Source organism: Leuresthes tenuis, unplaced genomic scaffold, assembly GCF_036924035.1.
Source record: "Leuresthes tenuis unplaced genomic scaffold, fLeuTen1.0.hap1 SCAF_1, whole genome shotgun sequence".
Taxonomy (NCBI): domain Eukaryota; kingdom Metazoa; phylum Chordata; class Actinopteri; order Atheriniformes; family Atherinopsidae; genus Leuresthes; species Leuresthes tenuis.
The window spans coordinates 17,916,180-17,936,533 of record NW_027325355.1 but is presented as its reverse complement, the minus strand read 5'-3'; the positions used below and the strand labels follow the sequence as shown (position 1 = coordinate 17,936,533).

The 20,354-nt window shown below is 40.5% G+C and overlaps 1 protein-coding gene across 3 annotated transcripts in view; it reads right to left on the bottom strand.

The window, feature by feature from the left end:
• LOC140307624 (voltage-gated inwardly rectifying potassium channel KCNH7-like) overlaps positions 1-20,354 on the bottom strand; it is a 75,885-nt gene that overhangs the window by 18,746 nt on the left and 36,785 nt on the right. For 2 of the 3 annotated variants that reach the window (XM_072386627.1, XM_072386776.1), the window contains 6 exons: positions 18,697-18,911; positions 12,356-12,781; positions 3,299-3,530; positions 3,013-3,180; positions 2,378-2,577; positions 38-290 (listed from right to left, as the gene is read on the bottom strand). In XM_072386627.1, coding sequence (XP_072242728.1) covers positions 38-290; positions 2,378-2,577; positions 3,013-3,180; positions 3,299-3,530; positions 12,356-12,781; positions 18,697-18,911 — 1,494 coding nt within the window. The remainder of the gene's footprint in view (positions 1-37; positions 291-2,377; positions 2,578-3,012; positions 3,181-3,298; positions 3,531-12,355; positions 12,782-18,696; positions 18,912-20,354) is intronic. The other variant, XM_072386701.1, reaches the window with a different exon arrangement.

The window sequence follows — 20,354 nt, the reverse complement described above, 5'->3', positions numbered from 1 at the left end:
CGACAGTGATGCAATGCCTCTGTAGGTGTGGACTCACCAAGGATGGCCACCACAATGTCATCTTTGAGGATTTCGATGGAACCACGGGACACAAAGTAGAGTGCTGTGAGCACATCCCCACCGTGGACAAGTGTGTCTCCAGGAGGAGCGTGGGTAGTTTTGAACCTCATGGCCAGGGCCCTGAGGCAGCCCTTGGTGGCTCCACGAAATGCCTTGCAATCCTGGAGGAGGCTTTTGTTGAGGTGGAGGCAAATATCAGCCTGCAGACACTCTGGGAAACCCTTCAGGACCTGAGAATAAAATACAGACCAAACAGCACATGAGTATGGACAGTTGTGATGTGGAAATGTATGATTATGTTTAAAGCTTATTCTCAGTGTGTTTTTGTTTGCTATTACAGGCCAAATAGATGGGCTTTCCAGAGAAATTTGGGACAATTGCCACTTGTGTTCTTTCCTTCTTCTCAAAACGTACTACACCCCAGGGAGGGAATAACCCAGTCTTTCTACAGGGAGCTCCACTTTACATTTTCTTTTAGCTTTTGAGCAGCTTTTAGTGAGAGAGACAAGACAGGACATTTAGGAACTGAGAAGCTTCAGATGAGCAAGAGCAAAAACTCCCTGTACTGTTTTGGATAATTTCACCTTTTTGCACTGCCGTGATGAAACTACTCCGTGAACAATCACCTGCTTCGTGAAAGACCAAAAGAGTTAAAACATAACTCAATCTTGCCTTAAAGTATTTCCATTGAAACTCCTCAAAATAATCCTCATTTGATCCACATATAATCTTCCAAAACTAATCTTCATAGAAGGACTTAGACACAAAAAACAACATGGAATACATATTACACATACAGACACTATGGTCTGTCAGGCCTTCTATTTCATTTGAGTAAGTTCTCCCAGGAGACTGTTATATATTATAAGGTAATTTCAATAGATTTTTTAGTATTAACTATACATTGTCTGTAAAGACTTTTGAGACATACAAACATGATTATGACACACTTACCATTTTAAAGACAAAAATACAGTGACAAAACAACTAATGACTCCCGGACAGCTTGAACTGACTGTAAATAAAAAAAACTTATTTTCAGACGCAGGAAGGAGAAAAGCTTCAAGGACACATCGGGGAAAGTTGACACAACAAAAGACATTTCTTATTTTTTGTCATTTTCACATCCCAAAGTACAATGTGCAAATGACACAAGCAATAGAAAAGAAACGAACCTAAACTGGTTTCTGGCTCTAACGGGCTTTTTGTTGCTGGTAACAAAAAGTTGTCATTAGATTTGAAAAGGAAAGACTGAACAACATTTGGCAAGCGCAGGTGCCACCGCCGAGCGTGCGGCCAAACCTCCCACAGTGGGAGGGAAGGCTGGCAGCGCCCGGCAAGGCTGTGCCCACTCTCACAGGCGTGACTCACTCTGTCTCTGGTACCAGATGAATATCATGGGGTTGTGTTTGAATACACAGATTTCATGCAAAAGGGACCTCGAAGCAGGCCACATGCAAGTCTATCAGTGATAGACAAGTACTGGGGCCTGTGAGAGACATATCGTGTTATGTGTGTGTTCTTTAATATCGACATGCGTAATTGTAAATTATGTTGTATCACAGTACATTTGTATATTCATGAATGTACAGTAAGATGAGTGGCAGAAATAATACCAAAAAACCCCACTAATATGCTCTCTAGTGACATGCATGTTTGGGACAATAATGAATCAACAACGTATCAAAATCTAAACTTAACACATTGCATTTGTTGTTTTCTGTAAATCAAAGAAAAAATAAATAAAAGTAATAACTCAAATCATTCCACTACAAGTGTGACACAGCTAGATGAAGTTCTACCACTGAAGAACAGTCACATAAACATTTGTTGAGTTGGCACATGTACCTCCTGCTCTTACCAGAGTGGTGGGGTCATTCCATTTGACATGAGGCAGACATGAAAAAGACAAACTTATATAAGTACCATGAGCAGTATAATGATGAGCAAAGCAGAGTTACCGTAAGCATCCAAAGTAACTGTGGCTTTTGCTTTACTTTTGTTTGTGACCGAACATTGCAGAGTACAACAAGGATGAAGACATTATACTGTGCCAATGATAGCAAGATTGCTTCACACTAATGAGGTAAGAGCATTGTTCACGACTTGATAGTTGAAACTCAGCAGAAATGGTGCTCCACACGTCAGACTCACACAGATGAATTGGAAAAGGAGAAAGAGGGAACAGCAGAAAGCAACAACACACTCAATTTTGTTTCAGTTGTGAAAAGAACCGAGCCAGAATCTTGCCAAATAAAGAATCCCTCAACTTATAGGAAACGCACACACACACCGGTACACATGCTCCCGCTCGTACCATGTTCATGTCGATGCCGTTGGTGTAGGTCCAGGCGTGCTGAAAATACTCCTCCAGCCTCTGCCTCAGTGGGTTTGGGATCTGGTGGAAGCGAATGAATTCTTTGACCCGTAGCATTTGGAGGTGATACCTGGCTGTACCTGAATACAGCCTCTGGATGATGGCCGACACATTCCCAAAGATGCTGGCGTACATTAGAGCTGGTAGAGAAGCCATAAGGTGACCGTTACTTAGAGGTAGGTGGGCAAACTTGTACACAAAACCTACCTCTACTGTTACTGACAAAGAAATATGACTTGTATCAACATTTAAAAAAAAACATAGGCATCTGTTATGTCCATGCAATGAACTTCCATGCAATGGCAATTCTTTGTTCTGTTATCGTGTTGTATCAAACGGTTTAGAAAGTACATTGATAACTATCAAACATCAGTTGTTCGCCTATAAATAGCCATGGTAACCTTTTAGTAAATATCACTATGACATATGGAAAATAACTTTTTTCACTGTTTACAATTGACATAAAACACTGTACGCCAAAGCAGCATTTCTCATCCAAGTCTGATGACAGAGGTGATCAGAAAGCATAAGATCCAAACACAATCTGTGCCTGCAGTAACTCAGCTGTCACTCACATCCGATGAGCATTACACAGATGGAAAAGATCTTCTCTGAGTTGGTATTGGGGGAGACATTCCCAAAGCCCACGCTGGTCAGACTACTGAAGGTGAAGTACAGCGCTGTGACGTACTTATCTTTGATGGAGGGGCCTGAACTGGGGTCACTGTAGTTGTATTTTTTTCCTGTGGTAAATGGTAACAAAATGAATAAAAGTTACCTCTTTGATTGTAATTTTTTCCAACCTTTTTTCTTTTTTTTTTTAAATCTGGGATTAAAATTAACAATAAAACACACACGTACCTATTGACACCCCCAGATTGTCCAGCCAGCCTATCTTATGCTCCAGGTAAGGCTTCTCAACATTGCCAATTGCATACCAGATGCAGGCTAACCAATGGGCGATGAGGGCGAAGATACACATGAGCAGCATGAGGACGGCGGCACCGTACTCTGAGTAGCGGTCCAGCTTGCGGGCGACCCGTACCAGTCGTAGCAAACGGGCCGTCTTCAGCAGACCGATCAGAGTGGTGGTCTAGAAAACAAAGGAAAATACAAGATTAAGGCATTCCCTTTAGGGCTATTTGTGTCACGTACCCTGATGGTTCAATTCTATTCTGATTATTTTCATTAGTCATCTTCTTGCAGCAAGGGTTGGATCAGGGGCATAAGGAAGATCAGCTTGTTGTTAGAGATTAAAAAACACATGATTCCTAAAAAATGCTTAATGTTATTCACACACCACACTCCAGGAGCGTTCATGTGGGTGTAAACAGATCTTCCAAGGCCTAAGTGTCCCTCATTGTTCGGGCATACTACACTAAGACATGGCTGCCTGTGACTCTGCCCATGATGAAAGTCAGAATGGATATGGCTTTGAGTCAAACCAACTGGCATGAAAATAAGCGTATGTGAAAGTGAAAGGGGTTATTTTAGTGATTCATTTCTTGGCATATGATGAAGCACTTTTTAATAAAGCATATGACGGAGGCAAAATTAGCATGAAAAATATTGGCAGCTTGGAGCTCTCATCAAAGCCTCGAAGCCAGCTATTAGGCAGAAAACCATGGTTTAAACAGCCCTGCAGAATCAGTGTGCACACATGCACCCACACACTTACACACAGAAAGCAGACAAGAACAGACTAACATGCTTACATTGCAATGAATGTACACAAGCTATCTTATGCGCTTTTAAATTCAAAGTACATTAATCCTGATCCTTCTTGATTCCTCCAGTCTCGCTAAATAGCACATAGATAATGGGAGGTAAAGGGGTGATACTGTATAGCCAATACACAAGTCCCAATCTATTAGTTACATGCAATCTGTAAGCACAATAAGAAAGAGAACTAATTGGTCCAAACCACTCCCTATCACGCCTGGCAATTACTCTAATATCCTTGGGGAAATCAGTAATCCACAGCCTCCTGCAGTAATAGTTCTTCCTCACATCTATGTTTGCTTAATTACACCTCTTGTATACGCCAGAGTAAATATGACATATAATGACACAGATTATAACAAACTCAAACTAGGAAATAAATGCTTAAAGCAGGAAAACGGCTGAAATGCATCCATTAATCTTTTTTCTTTTTCAAAAGGCTGACTCATAAGGGCGAGTGTGTCACAGTCATGCGGCGAAGTAGCACTCTGGCTGCTTCTGATGGTTCCATTACAGAGCCAGCGTCTTCCCAATCTCACCCTCAAATCACGGCCATCGTTCACTGCAGTGCAGTCGGCCAGCGCACCCTGTCACTCACAACTCAGTGAACAGTGAATGAATCGTACGGAAACAGATGAGCCCTAAATTATCCAGTGGACAGCATCTGTGAGCGTGCGCTGCCTTAGGTGTAGTGCAGCTGACTTGGAGTGACCTGCACAGATGACACAGCACGCAGGCGCTGTGTGATGTGCCCGCACAGTACAATGTTGATGAAAAACCTGGGCTTCTGGCAGTTTTGCAGAAGTTTTCACATGAGTCAACGCAGTTTGGGCTCCCTAATCCTGTGACAATATTCAACAATCTTGTTATTTTTCATCACGCAGTATAGAATTGTACAATGAAAGAAAAAAAAAAAGTGCCACGAAGGAAGTCACACACGCATGAAAAGAGACAAAAGCCAACCATTTTTTTATCTTATTTTTATCAGCTAGGAATAAGGAAGTAGGAGAAGCCAGAACACGTGGTCTCACATACTGCAGTGCAGGATATCCATATTTCTTCCTCATATGGGGAAGTTAATAACATGCCGGTGGAATTAAGGTAACGCTGTTTTATCTGTTAAAAATTAACTATAACAAAAACGCATTTCATGTATTTGTAACTGTAAGCAGTCAAAAACATGAACTGAGATCAATATCATTAGTCATTTGACTCTTCTCTCTTCATCTTATAGGAGTTCTGTGCTCCATCAGTGCAGAATGCAGCCCACCCGTCAAATTTAAGCTCTCCATCAGGTCACCCACGTCCACTCCATTCTCCCGCAAATTGACAATACTGCAAAGAGGGCTGGGTAAAAAAAAAATGACCAAAGGGTCCAAGCAGAACTAGCTTAAACACTTCTCTTTTTTCTCTCTAGTTAAGTTGCTCTTCTTCTGGGAACGTTTGGACTGCTCTTATAGGCTGCCAAGAGGCCTCCGGCAGCAGAGATAGACTGAGGGATCCATTGCCCATAGTCTAAATCCTTGCCATATTTTTTTTCAACATTGATAAAAGTCTCTATATCTGAAACAGTAACAATCAAATATTGTGAATAAAAACTACCAAATTAAAACAAAAATATAACAAGAAGTGTGGAAGCTTTCAGTCGCAAAATCTGCTCTGAAAGCACTTGTGTAATCCCTACTGTCGAATTTCTGTTCAGTTAGTTCAATTGTTTGTGGAGCAGCACTTCCTGGATTCATCATGAAATTCATTTGAGGTGCTCTTTGGATGAGGTAGCATAAACTTTTTTTTTTCAGAATGCCTGTATTTTCATGACATCGTTGTAGTGACTTCTGAAACACCAGCTTTTTCTAGTGGTCCTTTTCTAGTGGAATTCCACCAATAGGAATTCTCCACCTGAGATTTTCCATCAGAAGTGCTTCTGAAAATTAGTGCATTAAAGCAGCAGTGGATGACATCATTTGACACACAACATTAGTCAAAAAGGACTAGGGCTATCTTAATGAATTATCACCATAATTATTAATTGATGCATTTATAAACAAAGAAACCGATGTGATAATTGTTTACAAAAAGACAGTAAAATCAGTAAAATCCAACTCCACACTCAGACCTGGATATTTTGTGACCACAGGTGGGAGGAGTACTACTGATTCCATTACAGGTGGAGAATTCCTATTGGTAGAATTCCTCTAGAAAAGCACCTGGGACTCCAATCAATCTGTTTGACTCCCTGAAGAAAGCCAGCAAGCTGAAATGTGTTGGTGTTTCAGAAGTCACAATGCCATGAAAATGAAGGCATTTCTAGTAAATTCTCACAAAGAGAAATCCAGTCACTTAGTTATATTACAAGCGTGTCTTAAAGACACGGATGCCTGCATGACTAATATACTATTTAACCATATAGTTACTTTAGTTATATTTGACCAGGATGTGTCCTTTAACTCGTAAATTAAGTCACCAGGACCACCTTACCTCAGCCCCGAGGCTCTGTTTTGGCTTCACATAAAATCCAGAATAGATTTTAAATTCCGTCTCCTGAGAAATAAAGTTCCTCGAAAGCAAGCTCCATCAGATCTTAAAGACCTCATTATCCCAGTAGAGCACTTTTCTGTCAGACTGCAGGCTGACTTACTGTTCCAAGAACTTCGACAGTTAGAGTGGGAGGCAGATTCTTCAGCTATCAGGCTCCTCTCCATTGGAATTAACTCCCAGTTGGGTTTGGGAGGCAAACACCCTCTCTACTTTGTAGATTTTGTTAAAAACTTCTTAAGTTAACGATAAAGCTTATAGTTAATTCTGACTCAGTCATTTCGGCCCATTTGTTGTGAGAACATATTAGTGGTCGTATTCCCTTCATACACTAGAGCTGTGCCTGTCACAGAACAAGCAGGCCAGCGGCTCTGCTTATCACCTGATGTTAAAAAAAGAGCAAACATATCCCACACGACTATGGTAGTGTCTGAGCAAAGAGTTCCACAAAGATGTAAATCACAAATCTGTGTCTAGTCTGTCTGTGTGAACCACACAGGCAGAGCAGACACAGGCCAAGAGTGAGATTGAGGGGGCTGCCTGTTATAATGAACCTGCCTCCTCATTCCTCTTCGTTTTGTTAAGCTGCTGCAGCAAGGTTTTTTAAGCAGAATGTTGGAGTGCTTGTCAGGACAGTCTGCTTTAACCAAAGGCAAAGCATGCTGACAAAGACCGTCTGGGAGGAAACAATTAATCAAATGAGCCTAATTTGATTTGAATGACAGTGCAACAAGGCATCTGCCAGAAATAGGGAGGGGATTTGTTAAACTGCCTCAATTTGGGCTGAGAGGTTCATTTTGATATTTGAGAGCATAACTAGCTGTCTCTCCCATGAATAAGATTCAATCAGTGAGGATCAATGGCATAATCAAGATGGTAGAGCTTCCTCCGTGACTGTAAATAAAAGACACTTTAGAGGTTGAATGTTTATGGGAATTTATGACTCAGCTCTGAGAGAGACTTCTTACTTTAGACTATTATTCAGAAAACCTACATTTTGAGCTAAACGTGCCAACCAAAATTCTGGTTTAGGTTTCATTTTCATGGTAAACCTCCACTGTTTGCAAGTACCTCAATGGTGAACTCTGCTCACATGCTGATATGCAAATGACCTAATCTGATCTGGACAGGAACACAACATGAAAATGAGGCTGGGGTTCAAATGACTCCTGTAGGTAAATACAGCACCACACAATTTCTTTCCATGCCAGCCTGCAGAGCTGCAGTCCTGCACCGACTGTCGGAGGATATTCTCTCACAAGAGGCTTCAACTTTTGCTGCTATGCTTCTAATGAAAGCATCAAGAAAAATAAGAAAAACTTAGCATATTGTCAGATAAGGTTTCCAGGCAACAAAAATGCATTAGATTACATCTAAAAATAGTCCAAGCTGCTGTATTAAAAAGCTAAAATAACACACTGTAAAACTGTAGATGATGTGTTATTTTCAGTTCGTGGTGGAGACTGGAGTTGCTAAAAATACGACGTTTTGTCAGTTTCTTCATCTTGACAGTGTGCTTTGGACACAAGTTGTAACGGGAACACACATTCTGTCACGGCACTAGACATCTAGCTGTGTGATGAGGACGTACATCATGCCATGGCGTTGCTCAGCTGTCTGCTCTTTTTTCTCCAACTGCCACTCACGACAGGCCTCTGGCCACAGACCCCCTATGGGGAACGCATACCTAATGGTAAATAAAGACTCAGCAAACCAGCAGGATGTGCTTTGAGTGTGTTGAGTAAGGTCTTACAACATGTACTGCTGCATCTGACATTTTATTAAACTGCCTTGCATATGCATTTGTTATGCCTTGCTTTGAAAATAAAAGTAAGAGGCTGGATCGAACCACATATTCATGCTTCTTCATTCAATAATGTTGACGTCTGGGCTTTGGGGAGGATCACACACTTCATAAGACCTACTGCCACTGATTTTCAGAGTGGTTCTTGTGTCATTTGGCATACCTCAGCCTTTTCTCCACATTTCCCAATATCAAGAATAGCTAACAGCCACTCTTCCAAGGAAACCATTTCTGATGTAATTTTGGGAAAAAACAAAACAAAACAAACAAAAAAAGCATCCTGGGTCCTGAATAAGATCATTACTAGATTATTTAATATTTCTAAAGGACATCACTTTTAGAAGCTGTTCATCTGCTACAGACAGTTTTATAGGCTTGCCACTTCTTCTTCCTCAAAACTTCTCATGTTGAGATGTCTGTTTTATCTTTGGCCAAACAACGCTGGTTTTGTCCCTTTAGTTAGGTGCTCTTTTTTGTGCCTGAATGATTCATACAGCATAAAAAGCATTCCTCTGAAAAGGGTCAGGAGCAAGGACTGACCTGAAAACAAAAAAATCTGAAACACCCTCAGAAAACCTGGAGGATTATTGTTCAAGACCACACGATTACAGGAAACTCCACGGAAGCAAAAAATAAAGAAAGAGGGGGTGGCTCAAGACTTCTGCACTGAATTGTAAATCAGGATTAGTTGAAATTAGCTCAAACATATCATTAACAATAACTCTAATTGTCTTAATTTAAATCTTTTGCCGATTGTATCATTAACCAGTTCATTCACATTGTTGGTCAGTGTGCACTCAGTGCTTTGAACCCGTCTCATCCTGTCATGATCCGTGTTTTTTGTGTTGTTTTTCCTGCCATTTGAGTTTGTGTTTTAATTGTTTTGTCTTTTGGTTTGATGTTCTTAGCTTGCATACTATTTCCCTGCTTTCAGTAAAGAGTTTAGATCTAGCCTCAGTTTCCCTGTTTGGTTGTCAGCTCCATTTCCACACCTGTCTCCGGCTCAATCAGCCACAGCTGCAGTCACTTCCTCATCAGTTCCCCTCAGTACATATGTGTATGTGTGTGTGTGTGTGTGTGTGTGTGTGTATGTGTAAGTGTATGTGTGTGTGTGTGTGTGTATATATATATATATATATATATATATACATATATATATATATATATATATATATACACATATACACACACACACATTCCTCTTAGTTCATTGCAGTAGTTGTCAGATCCTTGCTGTTACTGCCATCATTACTATTCTCCTCGTTCCTGTTTTTCTGGTTTCTTTGCCGCTCTGGATTTTCCCTTGTGTTGTTTTTGTCGTCTGTGTCTTACATTTATTTCTCGGTTTTCCGGCTCAGCTGCGCTTATTGTTTATTTTCTCAATAACCACTTTAGCCATTCACTCGTTGCCTCTGTAGCCACACTGCTGCTGTTTCACATTTGGGTCTTCGACACCATATACCTCAGATTTTGTGATTTTCTGACTTTAACTTCAACAGCCAAAGAAATAAAACTCTCTCCTTTAGCATGTGCTCATTATATCTTCATAGGGTTGACACACAGATGCAGTTGTTCTGCTGACTCCTCATTACCATTTTCATCCAAAACTGCAGAAACAGAAGCAGTCCTGGTTGCAGAAAAAGTTTTGGTCATGACAACACATTCACTTTTTTATTTTTGGTAGAAGAGAATCAAGCCACTACCTTTAGCTTAACAGAGATAAGCCACTGATCCCAAGGTAAAAACAACCAATTTGTTTCAACATCCTAACAAGTGCACATCCAGGAAGTAACAGGAGAATATCAGAAACCTGACTTGGGCATCTTTCAGACACAGCTGACTTTTGCATCGACACTAAAACCATTGATTTGTGTCGGGATCTTTGGCGGGAAATGCAAAGGCCAGCAGTATTTAAGCTACCTAATTTTTGATTTACTTGTGTAACAAGATGTTGGAAAAAACCTTGTTTTGTTTTTCATAAATGCTTAACTGGGTCTGAGCCTCTGATTAAAACACGATGAAAATCCAACACCAATCAATACAAAGAAAAAACATTTGACACAATTGTTTCATGCCTGCTTATGATTTTGGGTTTGCCGTGTAAATCATCTACAAATGTTCACTCTGAAGTACGTTTAATGTTTTATCAAGATGTTGACATTTGAGTTGGTGATATTCCCTGGTGCAGTACACAACTTATTTTGTGCCTTCTCTACTGAGATAACGTTCTAGGTTTCTCACTTGTTTTTACACTCTCTCGGCTATATACTCTGTGAATTAGATTATTTGGTAAGCAAACTCCCTCAGACCTTCATGAACAAAATAGTTTGTCGCAAGCAGAGTTGTTGGGAAAGCTGGGACCTTTTTTTAACTGATTTGGACTGCCTGGAGCCCTGCAGTCTGGCTTAGATTAAAAGAGAGCAGAGGGAAAGCAGAACTGACAGCTGAGCGTCAGATTGGTTTAAGAGTCGAAGCCTTTGAGAAAACAGCTAAGAAACATCCCTGCTGGAGCTGTGCCCTCACATGATAAACCAGGGGTAACCAAGGATAGACAGATTCTCTGCAGCTTTGAGATGTGAGCAAAAGACATAAATAAGTGTGCTTTCTTAACTTTACTGATATATAGTGGATGGCTGTGATATTTTGAAGGGTTTCCATGATAAATACTGATGCTCTGCGCAAGGTGAACTGAAATCTGTTTCATGATAACATAATGTAATGATTACTGCCTGTCTTCACCTGTCTGTCTCGGTGTGTGTGATGGTGGGCGTGGCATCTCCACTCTTGGGCAGCACCCCATCAGCTCATCTCTGGCAGTATATCCTCCCTGGATTTCTCACATCTTATCAGAGGACAGTTGGTTTTCTTAGTTCTGTGTGCATTCCTGCGTTTTCATTTTGCCCCGTGTTCTCTGTGCTTCAGTATTGCTGCTATTGCTACCACTGCCTGTAGGCCTGCTTGCTTGCTCTGATCCTGTCATCCCATCTCTGACCAGTCATTATGCCCTCCAACTGTTATAGAGTCTCTTAAATCTCATTTGTGTTTGCTTTTGGTCTAGCTCCCATGAGACTTAAAGGAGCTGCGTGTACGATGCAGTGACATCTAATGGCAAAGTTGCACACTGCAAAAACCTGAACTGGAAGAACCTTGGGAGCCATTTTCCCACATTTCGTTAAGAAATGTAACTCATATGGTGATGAAGCCTAAAACTCACCAGCAATATTCAGTGTCATGGCATTTTTTTGTCTGGCATATTATGAGTTTAACCCTTTATGTACAAGTTACCATATTTGATCACTTGTGCGTTCTTAACAAATGGAACTGCCACATGCCATGGCAATAGAAGTGTAAGAAGTCACGTGACTTTCTCCAGCCAATCAGCAAAGGTCAGACTACTTCACAATAGGTGATGACCACAAATGAGCCAGAAGCAGTCAAAATAAAAAAAATCAAGCTCCCATTAACATCCAAGGGTTGAAACCTTTCCAAAGTATTTCAGTGAGTGCCCTTTAAAGATTTAACTTGGACAGAAAATATTTATATATTTTTCTTTTCACCAAACGACCGTTTGGATCATGGACCATGTGGATGCCAGAAAATCAACACTTTGAGATTTTCAACTTGAGGCACTTGTAGTGGTTACATAAAAATTTGCAGAGCACCCTTAAAAATGTCACTGGGGACACCACTCCTCCTCTAGGGGGTTTCACATTCCCTGGAAAAGACAATACTTTGCAAAAAGAAACTGCACTCTCAGACTTAGATACGAACATGATAAGAGTCTGGATACCTGCAAATCATCTGCTTGCAATCATTGGCTAAAATATATGAAAAGGATTGAAGCATACACTTCTTACCTCATCTGATCCTGAGCCAAAGATGAGCAGGTCAAATGGGATGGCTGCCACCATGTCTATGAGGAACCAGCCTTTAAAGTAGTGGATGGCAATCTTGGCCGGGTGGCTAACCACTTCCTCATTGGCATTGACGTAAGTGGTCCTGAAGTTTATAAGGATGTCCACAATGAACATAATGTCAACTATCAGATCCACCACATTTAGTGGAGAGCAGGAGTAGCCACACTCCCGCCTCCTCTGCTCCTCGATGTCATTGAGGAGGAAGGCAGCAGAGTAAGGTGTGAAAATAGCTGTGTAGATGACCAGCAGCAGGATCAGCCAGTCCCATACTGCTTTGAAGGGACTGTAATGGAGGATGGTCCACTTATCTATACGTGGCGTCTGCAGTTTGTACTCAGGCAGAACGTCTGCACCCAGAGAAAGAACCTACGGAAGAACACAGAGATATAATTAATTTACTCTAATAGTGTTTTAACAAATTTTGACCACTTTTAGTTTCTTAATAACAGATTAGAGCATTTAACAATAACTTTTGAACTTTGTGAAGGTGTGATACCAAATCTTTTGAGATCAATGTTTGCACAAAGTAAAGGTGACCTCAAACTTCACTACACAATGTACGCTGTCCAATTGCATTTGGACATCTGTGCCTTTACATAGTCATGCCTGTCAATAAGGGGAACTGCAATATGTCACATGACTGAAGATTGGTTTGAGTAAGGATGAAAGGTCTGAATTTGTTAATGTACAATCCTAATGGAGTTCAACATCATCTGGCAAGAAAAATATGATCCCGTGGAGGCGATTACTCAAGGCATGATTTCCCTCACAAAAATCTTTGTGTTCAGTGAAGGATAAAGAATGGCTCTGGGGTAATTGTAACTGAAATGTTAACAATATGTTAAAGGAAATAAAGCCTTAATTGAGCAGGCTGCTTCAGGGCCATGATTCCTAAAGTGTCACAAAATCTTAAGATTGTAGTTTGAAATAATATCATGCATAAAATTTCAAAGTGTTGTCCTGAGGATGAAGATTTAATCTGTTCCAGGCAGCCTGAATGTCAATATTATTATCTCTGTTATTGTAGTTACCATATATACCCTGATAGTGTTTAACATCAATAATACCATTGCAGATAAGAGTCTCAATGACTTCAAGGTAACTATAGGTGCAGGTAGAGGACGCGTCCGTTCAGCCAAGTGTTCAGCCCAAAACTGACTAGAATTCTCACTCTTCTACCACTGATTATGGAAATCGCAAGGAGGAATGCAAAGAGAAGAGGAGGAAGGTAAAGTGCAAAGACTGCAAGGACGGAGTGATGATTACTATGTGTGAGTGAGCCAGAGAATGAAACAGGAGGGATGACTCTCTTTTGGTATTCATCATTTTTGCATGTCTGCTTATCTCAGCCCTGGTCACCTTCATAATCTCTAGAACGGAGGCCTAAGGAAGAGATGATGTATAGCACAAAAAGGTGCAGTGTTAATAACTGAATTGGTTATTATGAAGTCCTTCCTTCAGCGCGGTCGGAGGGGTCAAATGCTATTAACCTCTGATATGGAATGACCTTTGAAATTGATCAGAAACCAAAGGACAGACAAAGGGAATCTGTTCTATTATTCATCACACTGATACTTCATGAAACGTGGGTGTTTAAAATGCTTGTTTTCATTGTGGTCCGAACTCAGTGTGTATTTGTTGTTGACTTTTAAATGACTGTGCTCAGATATCCGTTTTCTAAAGCTGATTAAGTGTGACATGTCTTCGAATGAGGTCCAAAAGATAAGCTGATAAATTCCAGGCCAGACACTGTACAGCGACAGCATCCTGCAGTTTATGAACAATAGTGATGATACAGACGACATAGTAACCCTGCAGTACTCCAACAGTCCTCAGCCTGTATGGATACTTTATCCGTTACGCTGCTCGGAAGCCTGGGAGGAGTCAGTTGGTTGGCAGAATGACAGTTCTACCTTATGGTGTTGTAGCCAATCTGTTTCTGAATAAAATATCCAATTTTAATTATTTATCATACCTACTGTAGCTGGGTGGAAATGCACTCTCTTGTGGGATAATGGAACTCTTTCTCAGTGTTTGGCTTGGCTTCAGACAATATGCAAATGACAAAGAGCTTACTTTCCTGGATATTTTTGGTCTGCTCTGTCAACACTAACGTGGTCTCATGTTTTTTGTCGTTCATTAGGTTGTGTACATCATTAAATTCCAAATTCAATGTCAGATGATCCCAAAAAAACTTCTATTGATGCGTCAATGAGAGCTGCGGACATCTGAGCCTCCTGCAGGAATAAGCCATGTGCACTGAGATGTTCAAAATACAAGAAACAAAATGTGAGATATAAGCCAGCTTTCTGTCTTAGTTGACCAGTTTCCTTGGTGAACCCTCCATCTGCCTGTGGTAGCCGTGAGGCAGCCAAGGCCAGCAGAGAGCATGACTGTTCAGAGCCTTGATCGTAGCCTCAGATGAACACAGGAGTTTGGAATTTGTTTCAAGACATCTGCTGTCATGTGCTCTTCACAGTAAGATGTCTGGAGATCTGTTTACAGGCCTAAACTGTGGAAGATGGGGACTGCAGTCCCCCAAGGGCTTATATATTTTCTACTATTACATTGTTAAATACTTTACAGCAAGCAGTTATTAAGATTACAGTCTGTGTAAAATATCATATGCTCACTCACAACCTGTTTAAATATTCACTATTTTGTCCACTATGCAAGGAGTCAGCCACTGTTTAGCATTGTTCAAAATTTAAATTTTTAAAGTTTTTCATTTGCGATTTTGTTGCTATGCGTACTCCTCACCTGGCACACAAAAGGTAGACGTAGACCATCATGAAAAATGTTGATATAGACCGTCAAGCATTGCAAAGTGAAGCCAGGAGCTATTGAGCTGAAGGAATGTGCTAATGGTAGCTAACAGGCATTATCTTCCTAAAGCTTTGCAGTTTGTTGTGATGGTTTCCTTCCTATTAAGCAGCCCTGGTGAACAAATAAAACCCCAGAGAGTTAATAGATTTCTTTTTCTGCCTGAGATGAAGGAGTTTGAGGAAATCAGTCATGTGCAGCAATGATATGTTAATAGTGAGTTAAAATCATTTTATGATTACCATGGATGACTGAGAATCTTTATCAACAGTAAGTTAAAATGTAGCTTTGAAATATTTGCAGCAATGGATGCAAGTGGCTGTGGCTCTAAAGGAAAATCAACCCAAAACATTTCCCCTATTCATATGCTTTCCGTGTGTACTAATTGATTCTTGGTAAATTGAAGATGATTATATGGTTACAGCCACATATTTGAATTAAGTTTTATGTCAGTGTTGTGGGGAGAGATTTAGCAAACAACATGTTCTCGAGAAAAAACAACAAACTTGTGCTATTAATTACCTCAGACAGGCTGTGTACATATCCTGTCGGCATTTGTTTGCATGACATGTAACTGTGAATACCCGGCACATAATTATGAAGCACCGCTGCATACAGACATTGTCTGAAATGTAGCCGGCTACCCAGCCCTCTAGAAATTCCTCAACACAGTGAACACAATAGAATACTGAAGGACTCTACAAAGTAGACACTAAAGTGGGTTTAGAGTATGTGAAAGCGGATGAAATTTTAGCTGGAATCAAAGCACAGGCATTACCGCTACATGCTGATCCTGTAATCACTGGAACAACATAGAAACTAAAGTTCTAAAATCCATGTCCATTTGTCACATGTTACAGATTAAGCCGTCTCCTTGCTGTTGAGTAATTTTGAGTGTAATACTGCATTGATTGCTCAGTGTAAATCAGTGCCTCTGGCTACTATCTGAGGCCATCAGCTGAACTTGTCTTCAAGTGCAGACAGGGGTCAATTTATGTGGCCTCTATCCGTTACACATTAACAGACAAAATGCAAAACCAAGACCTAATCAGGGGTTTGTGGTAGCTTCAATTTACCCCTGGGACGACATTACCTTATAGTCCCTGGTGCTTCTTCTCAGCCCTTGCAAGGATGGTGGCAATGACCTCTATCACTGACTGTAACTTTAGAATTTTTGGCCTGAGCTCTGGTTGGTGTCTGGCAGCTGTAAGAGTATCCCTGATTATCCACCGCAAGTGATAGACACCTGTGCTGTTTTTACATATCAGACCCCTTGTGTTTCAATTCATTATCCTGAGGCACACAGAGGACAGATGGGTGTGCGGAGGCAATCTGCTGACTTCATCGACCACTCAATCTGTGCATATCTGACTTGTGATGCTGGTAAATGATACCACAATGAACGTCATGATCAAAGCCAGTGTTTCTGCATTCCAGTCTGCGCCACGTCAGGCTGTCAACACTTGACCGGTGAAACAAATTAATAATAAAAGAAAGCAAGCGCCCATTAAGTTTTGAATAATTTTTCTGTGTTTATTTGATTGAAAAACACAATTAAATTCTGAAGCTTATGATTGAAGGATCTTATTTAAAGACAAATGTATTTTATTGGTGACACCTAATTTGGATGATTCCCTAAAAATGTTCCAAACTATATACCAATGACGCCAAGCAGGCATTCAGTGTCCAATGTATGTGCTTTAAAGGGCAATACTGCTGATGACTACTAAGATGCTGGTTTCAAACCACACTGGTTCCATTAGACTTGACTCATGAAATACCTTGGGAATACATTTTTCCTACAAGTCATTATAGTATCACTAGATAGAGTCCCTCTCTCTGATAAGTAAACTGGTGGTATTTTTGAAAAGGATACAATAGTTAAAAAGAAATTAGGTTTTATAGATGCCTCCCTATGACCCCTCTCAAGTTGTACCTTGGTAAACTTGAGGCATTGATAAGCAAATTTACAAACCAAAGGTTGACAGAGTTTTTTCTATATCTTACCTGCAGTCAACGGTTACATTAAAAGAATAGGTATGTCTATTAGGACATTCATACTACAAAAAGTGAGGCGTGAGCTGCAATTGCTCACTATAGATGCTTGGTGGCAGCAGGGTGTTTGAATCCAACAAATAATAGTTCAAATAAACGACAGAGTTCCATTGTGAGCCAAATTTAGTTGACTTTCTTTATCATTTTCTTTTCATAAATGTTTTAAAATATGACATAGTCTGGCCACACATCTTTATTTTTTATGTTTCAGCTGAAATTGATCTGTTTGCCACCTGTCAGTTTGTTGCCAACCATTTATTACTTTCTCTGCTTTGGAAATGGATGAAAGGTTAAGTTCATCTGAATTCGAAGCCCTACCGTCTTACTCATGCATTGTAAAATGTAAGAAAATATCCCCTGGTTGCCTTGTAGATTCACAAATAATTCAGTACTAGATACCTAAATGATACATGGACATAATCCTTAAAATATGGATGTCAACTTGTAAATAAAATGAGTTGCAAATGAATGAAAGGTCCACATTTGAAAAGCATCTTTTTAACCTTGACAAGGTTCTGCAAAGCACTTTACAGTGCATTACACTGCTTCCTGTTCTGTACATATAGCACTTTCTCCCCATCACACACACACTTACACACCTTTACACATTGGGAGCAATGGGTTTCCCAGTCTTGCCTGAGGGCTTTTTGGCACGTTGAGGTGTAGTGACTCATCCGCCAACCATCCTGCTGGTGGATGATCGCCGTATCACGGCCACCCCAACAAAATTTTGACTTCACAAACTCTAAAGTCAACTTAACCCTACAATTTAGTGGTCAGTGTGTCTTTTTGTTTACATGCCATCATTCTATCATCTAAACAGTAGGAATTGTGGCTGCATAATATCTATATATTTCACTCAAGGTCACAATCGTCACAATAAACAGATGCGCAACCTTATGTAGTTATAAAAGAGGGAAAAGAATAGTAAAGGTATCATAATAACATTTACCTCCTTTGTTTGCAAAGCAGTGGCACACATATGGAACAGCTCCTGACCTTGCTAATAGGGCTTTTTACATGTTTGCACAGCATCAGCACTACAAGCGCAGAGGAGGGAAATCCTTGCATTGCAACATAATGTATGTACTGACTAGGCTTAAACCCGTCGAATTAAAAAGTGCACTTGTTTCATTTGGTCAAAGTAATTTATCAGTATCATTCCATAGGTATATCTATAGTTTTTTTACATGCTTGACAATAAGCATCTGCTGTAGAAAGGTGATGTTTATTAGGACTTTCTGTTGTCAAAAGTCAAATATTTTTGTGCCACAGGCAGCTTTGTTGTCACAGATAAACTATTAAGAACTAATTGACATGAGAGCATTTAATTTCCCTCTGAACATAGAGATTCAGGACCTTTGAATTCTAAAATACTGTCAAACACATTGTCATGTTCTTACCTGTGTGACCTTGTCTGTAACATTGTGCGTGCGATCTTTGACTTTTGGAGCAATGATGGTCTTCTCAGAGGACGGAGGAGAAGGGCACTTCTTTTCATTGTTTGCTTCAGAGAAGTTGAGTGTGATGAGGGGAATCTTGTTAATGGTGCTATATTTATTGAGGTTGGAGTCGGAGGTGGAGCCGAGTAGGCTGGATTTGATCTGGCTGAGAGGCCCTGAAACAGAGAGCAAAACGGCGAGGACATCATCGATAAAAGTTGTTTTATAGTTGGGCTATATTGTTACTCTGATGGGGACTGTGAACTGTTATCATCAGAAAACACCATAGTGTTCATTTGTGATTGTTGTAACATGGGTGGTGAGGATGGAATGGCTCTTACTTTTGGAGTGAGTTCAACCACAACAAAACACTGATAACACAACAGATACTGAAATACGAACTCTAAACTCTCTGACCAACCCATCGAGAATAAACAGGTCTTTTCAAGTTTCTCATTAAATGATAATCTGGATCACTGTTGGTAAAAGAAATAATTCAGTGCACAATTAAAGAACACAACCTCACACAGTTAGTCAAGCCATCTCCCTTCTTAATTAAACAGAAGTAATGTGCTGAATTTGAAACGTTTTTTCCTTCAAATACTGTGCAAAGTCCTCTACAAGTTCACAGCATGATTAACATTGCAGACATTAACTCCCTGGCTGCATGTGAATCATTCAACACTGACAATATGTGACAGCACCACACACACATTGACATGTGGCCCGATGAGAGTGATAAAAAGTGAAAAAGAGGATTGCTGATTCAGTCGTGTGAGCCAGCAAAGGAGGGCTGCGTTGTTTTTCTCCCTTTTCACCAAGAACAGTGCAGTGATTGAAAGTCAAGGACAGAGAAACAGACAGCTGAGGATGAGCGATTGCATGCGCAGCTTCAATACATGCCACAGTCAGAAAATGCATCAGAGCAGACGTAAAGAATAACTTAAAAGAAAGAAGCTGAAGCCATACCCCCAGCCATCCAGGAGCGCGATACTAGCAAACCAGGGGAGAGAAGAAATAGGAGGTACAGGGGAATTATGGAAGGTTGGCTGGATTGTAGGGTCATGGGTATAAACAGCATTAACATTATGGTATTGTGTCATGGTGAGATTACAGAAGAAACACTGGCCAGTTGTGCTTTTCTTTTTTCCAAGTTACTGGAAAAACTACATAAATTGTAAACAAAAAAAGACTTCTGGGGAAGCTGTGACCATATTTTGTTGTGAGAAAGCCATAAATTCTGTTACGGGCAAGCGGCATAAGAACTGCTATTGTTCAGTTGCATCAAATAAGGGAGAAAAATGCGCAAAGACTTTGAATGGAAACGTAGTTAGGTTTCCTTTCATTTAGATACGGCAACGTGGATCCAGAGGTTGCATTGAAGAAAGCAGAGGTTACAGACAGTGGGAGGTATCATCTTATAAAGCTTCATTGATTTTCTTCAATGCATAACAGGCAGGAGAGAGATACAAAGTGCTGCTTCATGCAAGCGCGTGCACAGGTCAGTGTGTTCTCTTTACTGAGGCTTCCCCTGGGTGACAGTGTTGGGCGGGTCATGTACACTGAGACCAAGTCTTTCAGCGCTGTGCCGTTCTTTGGTGGCTTTGGCCCAAACACGC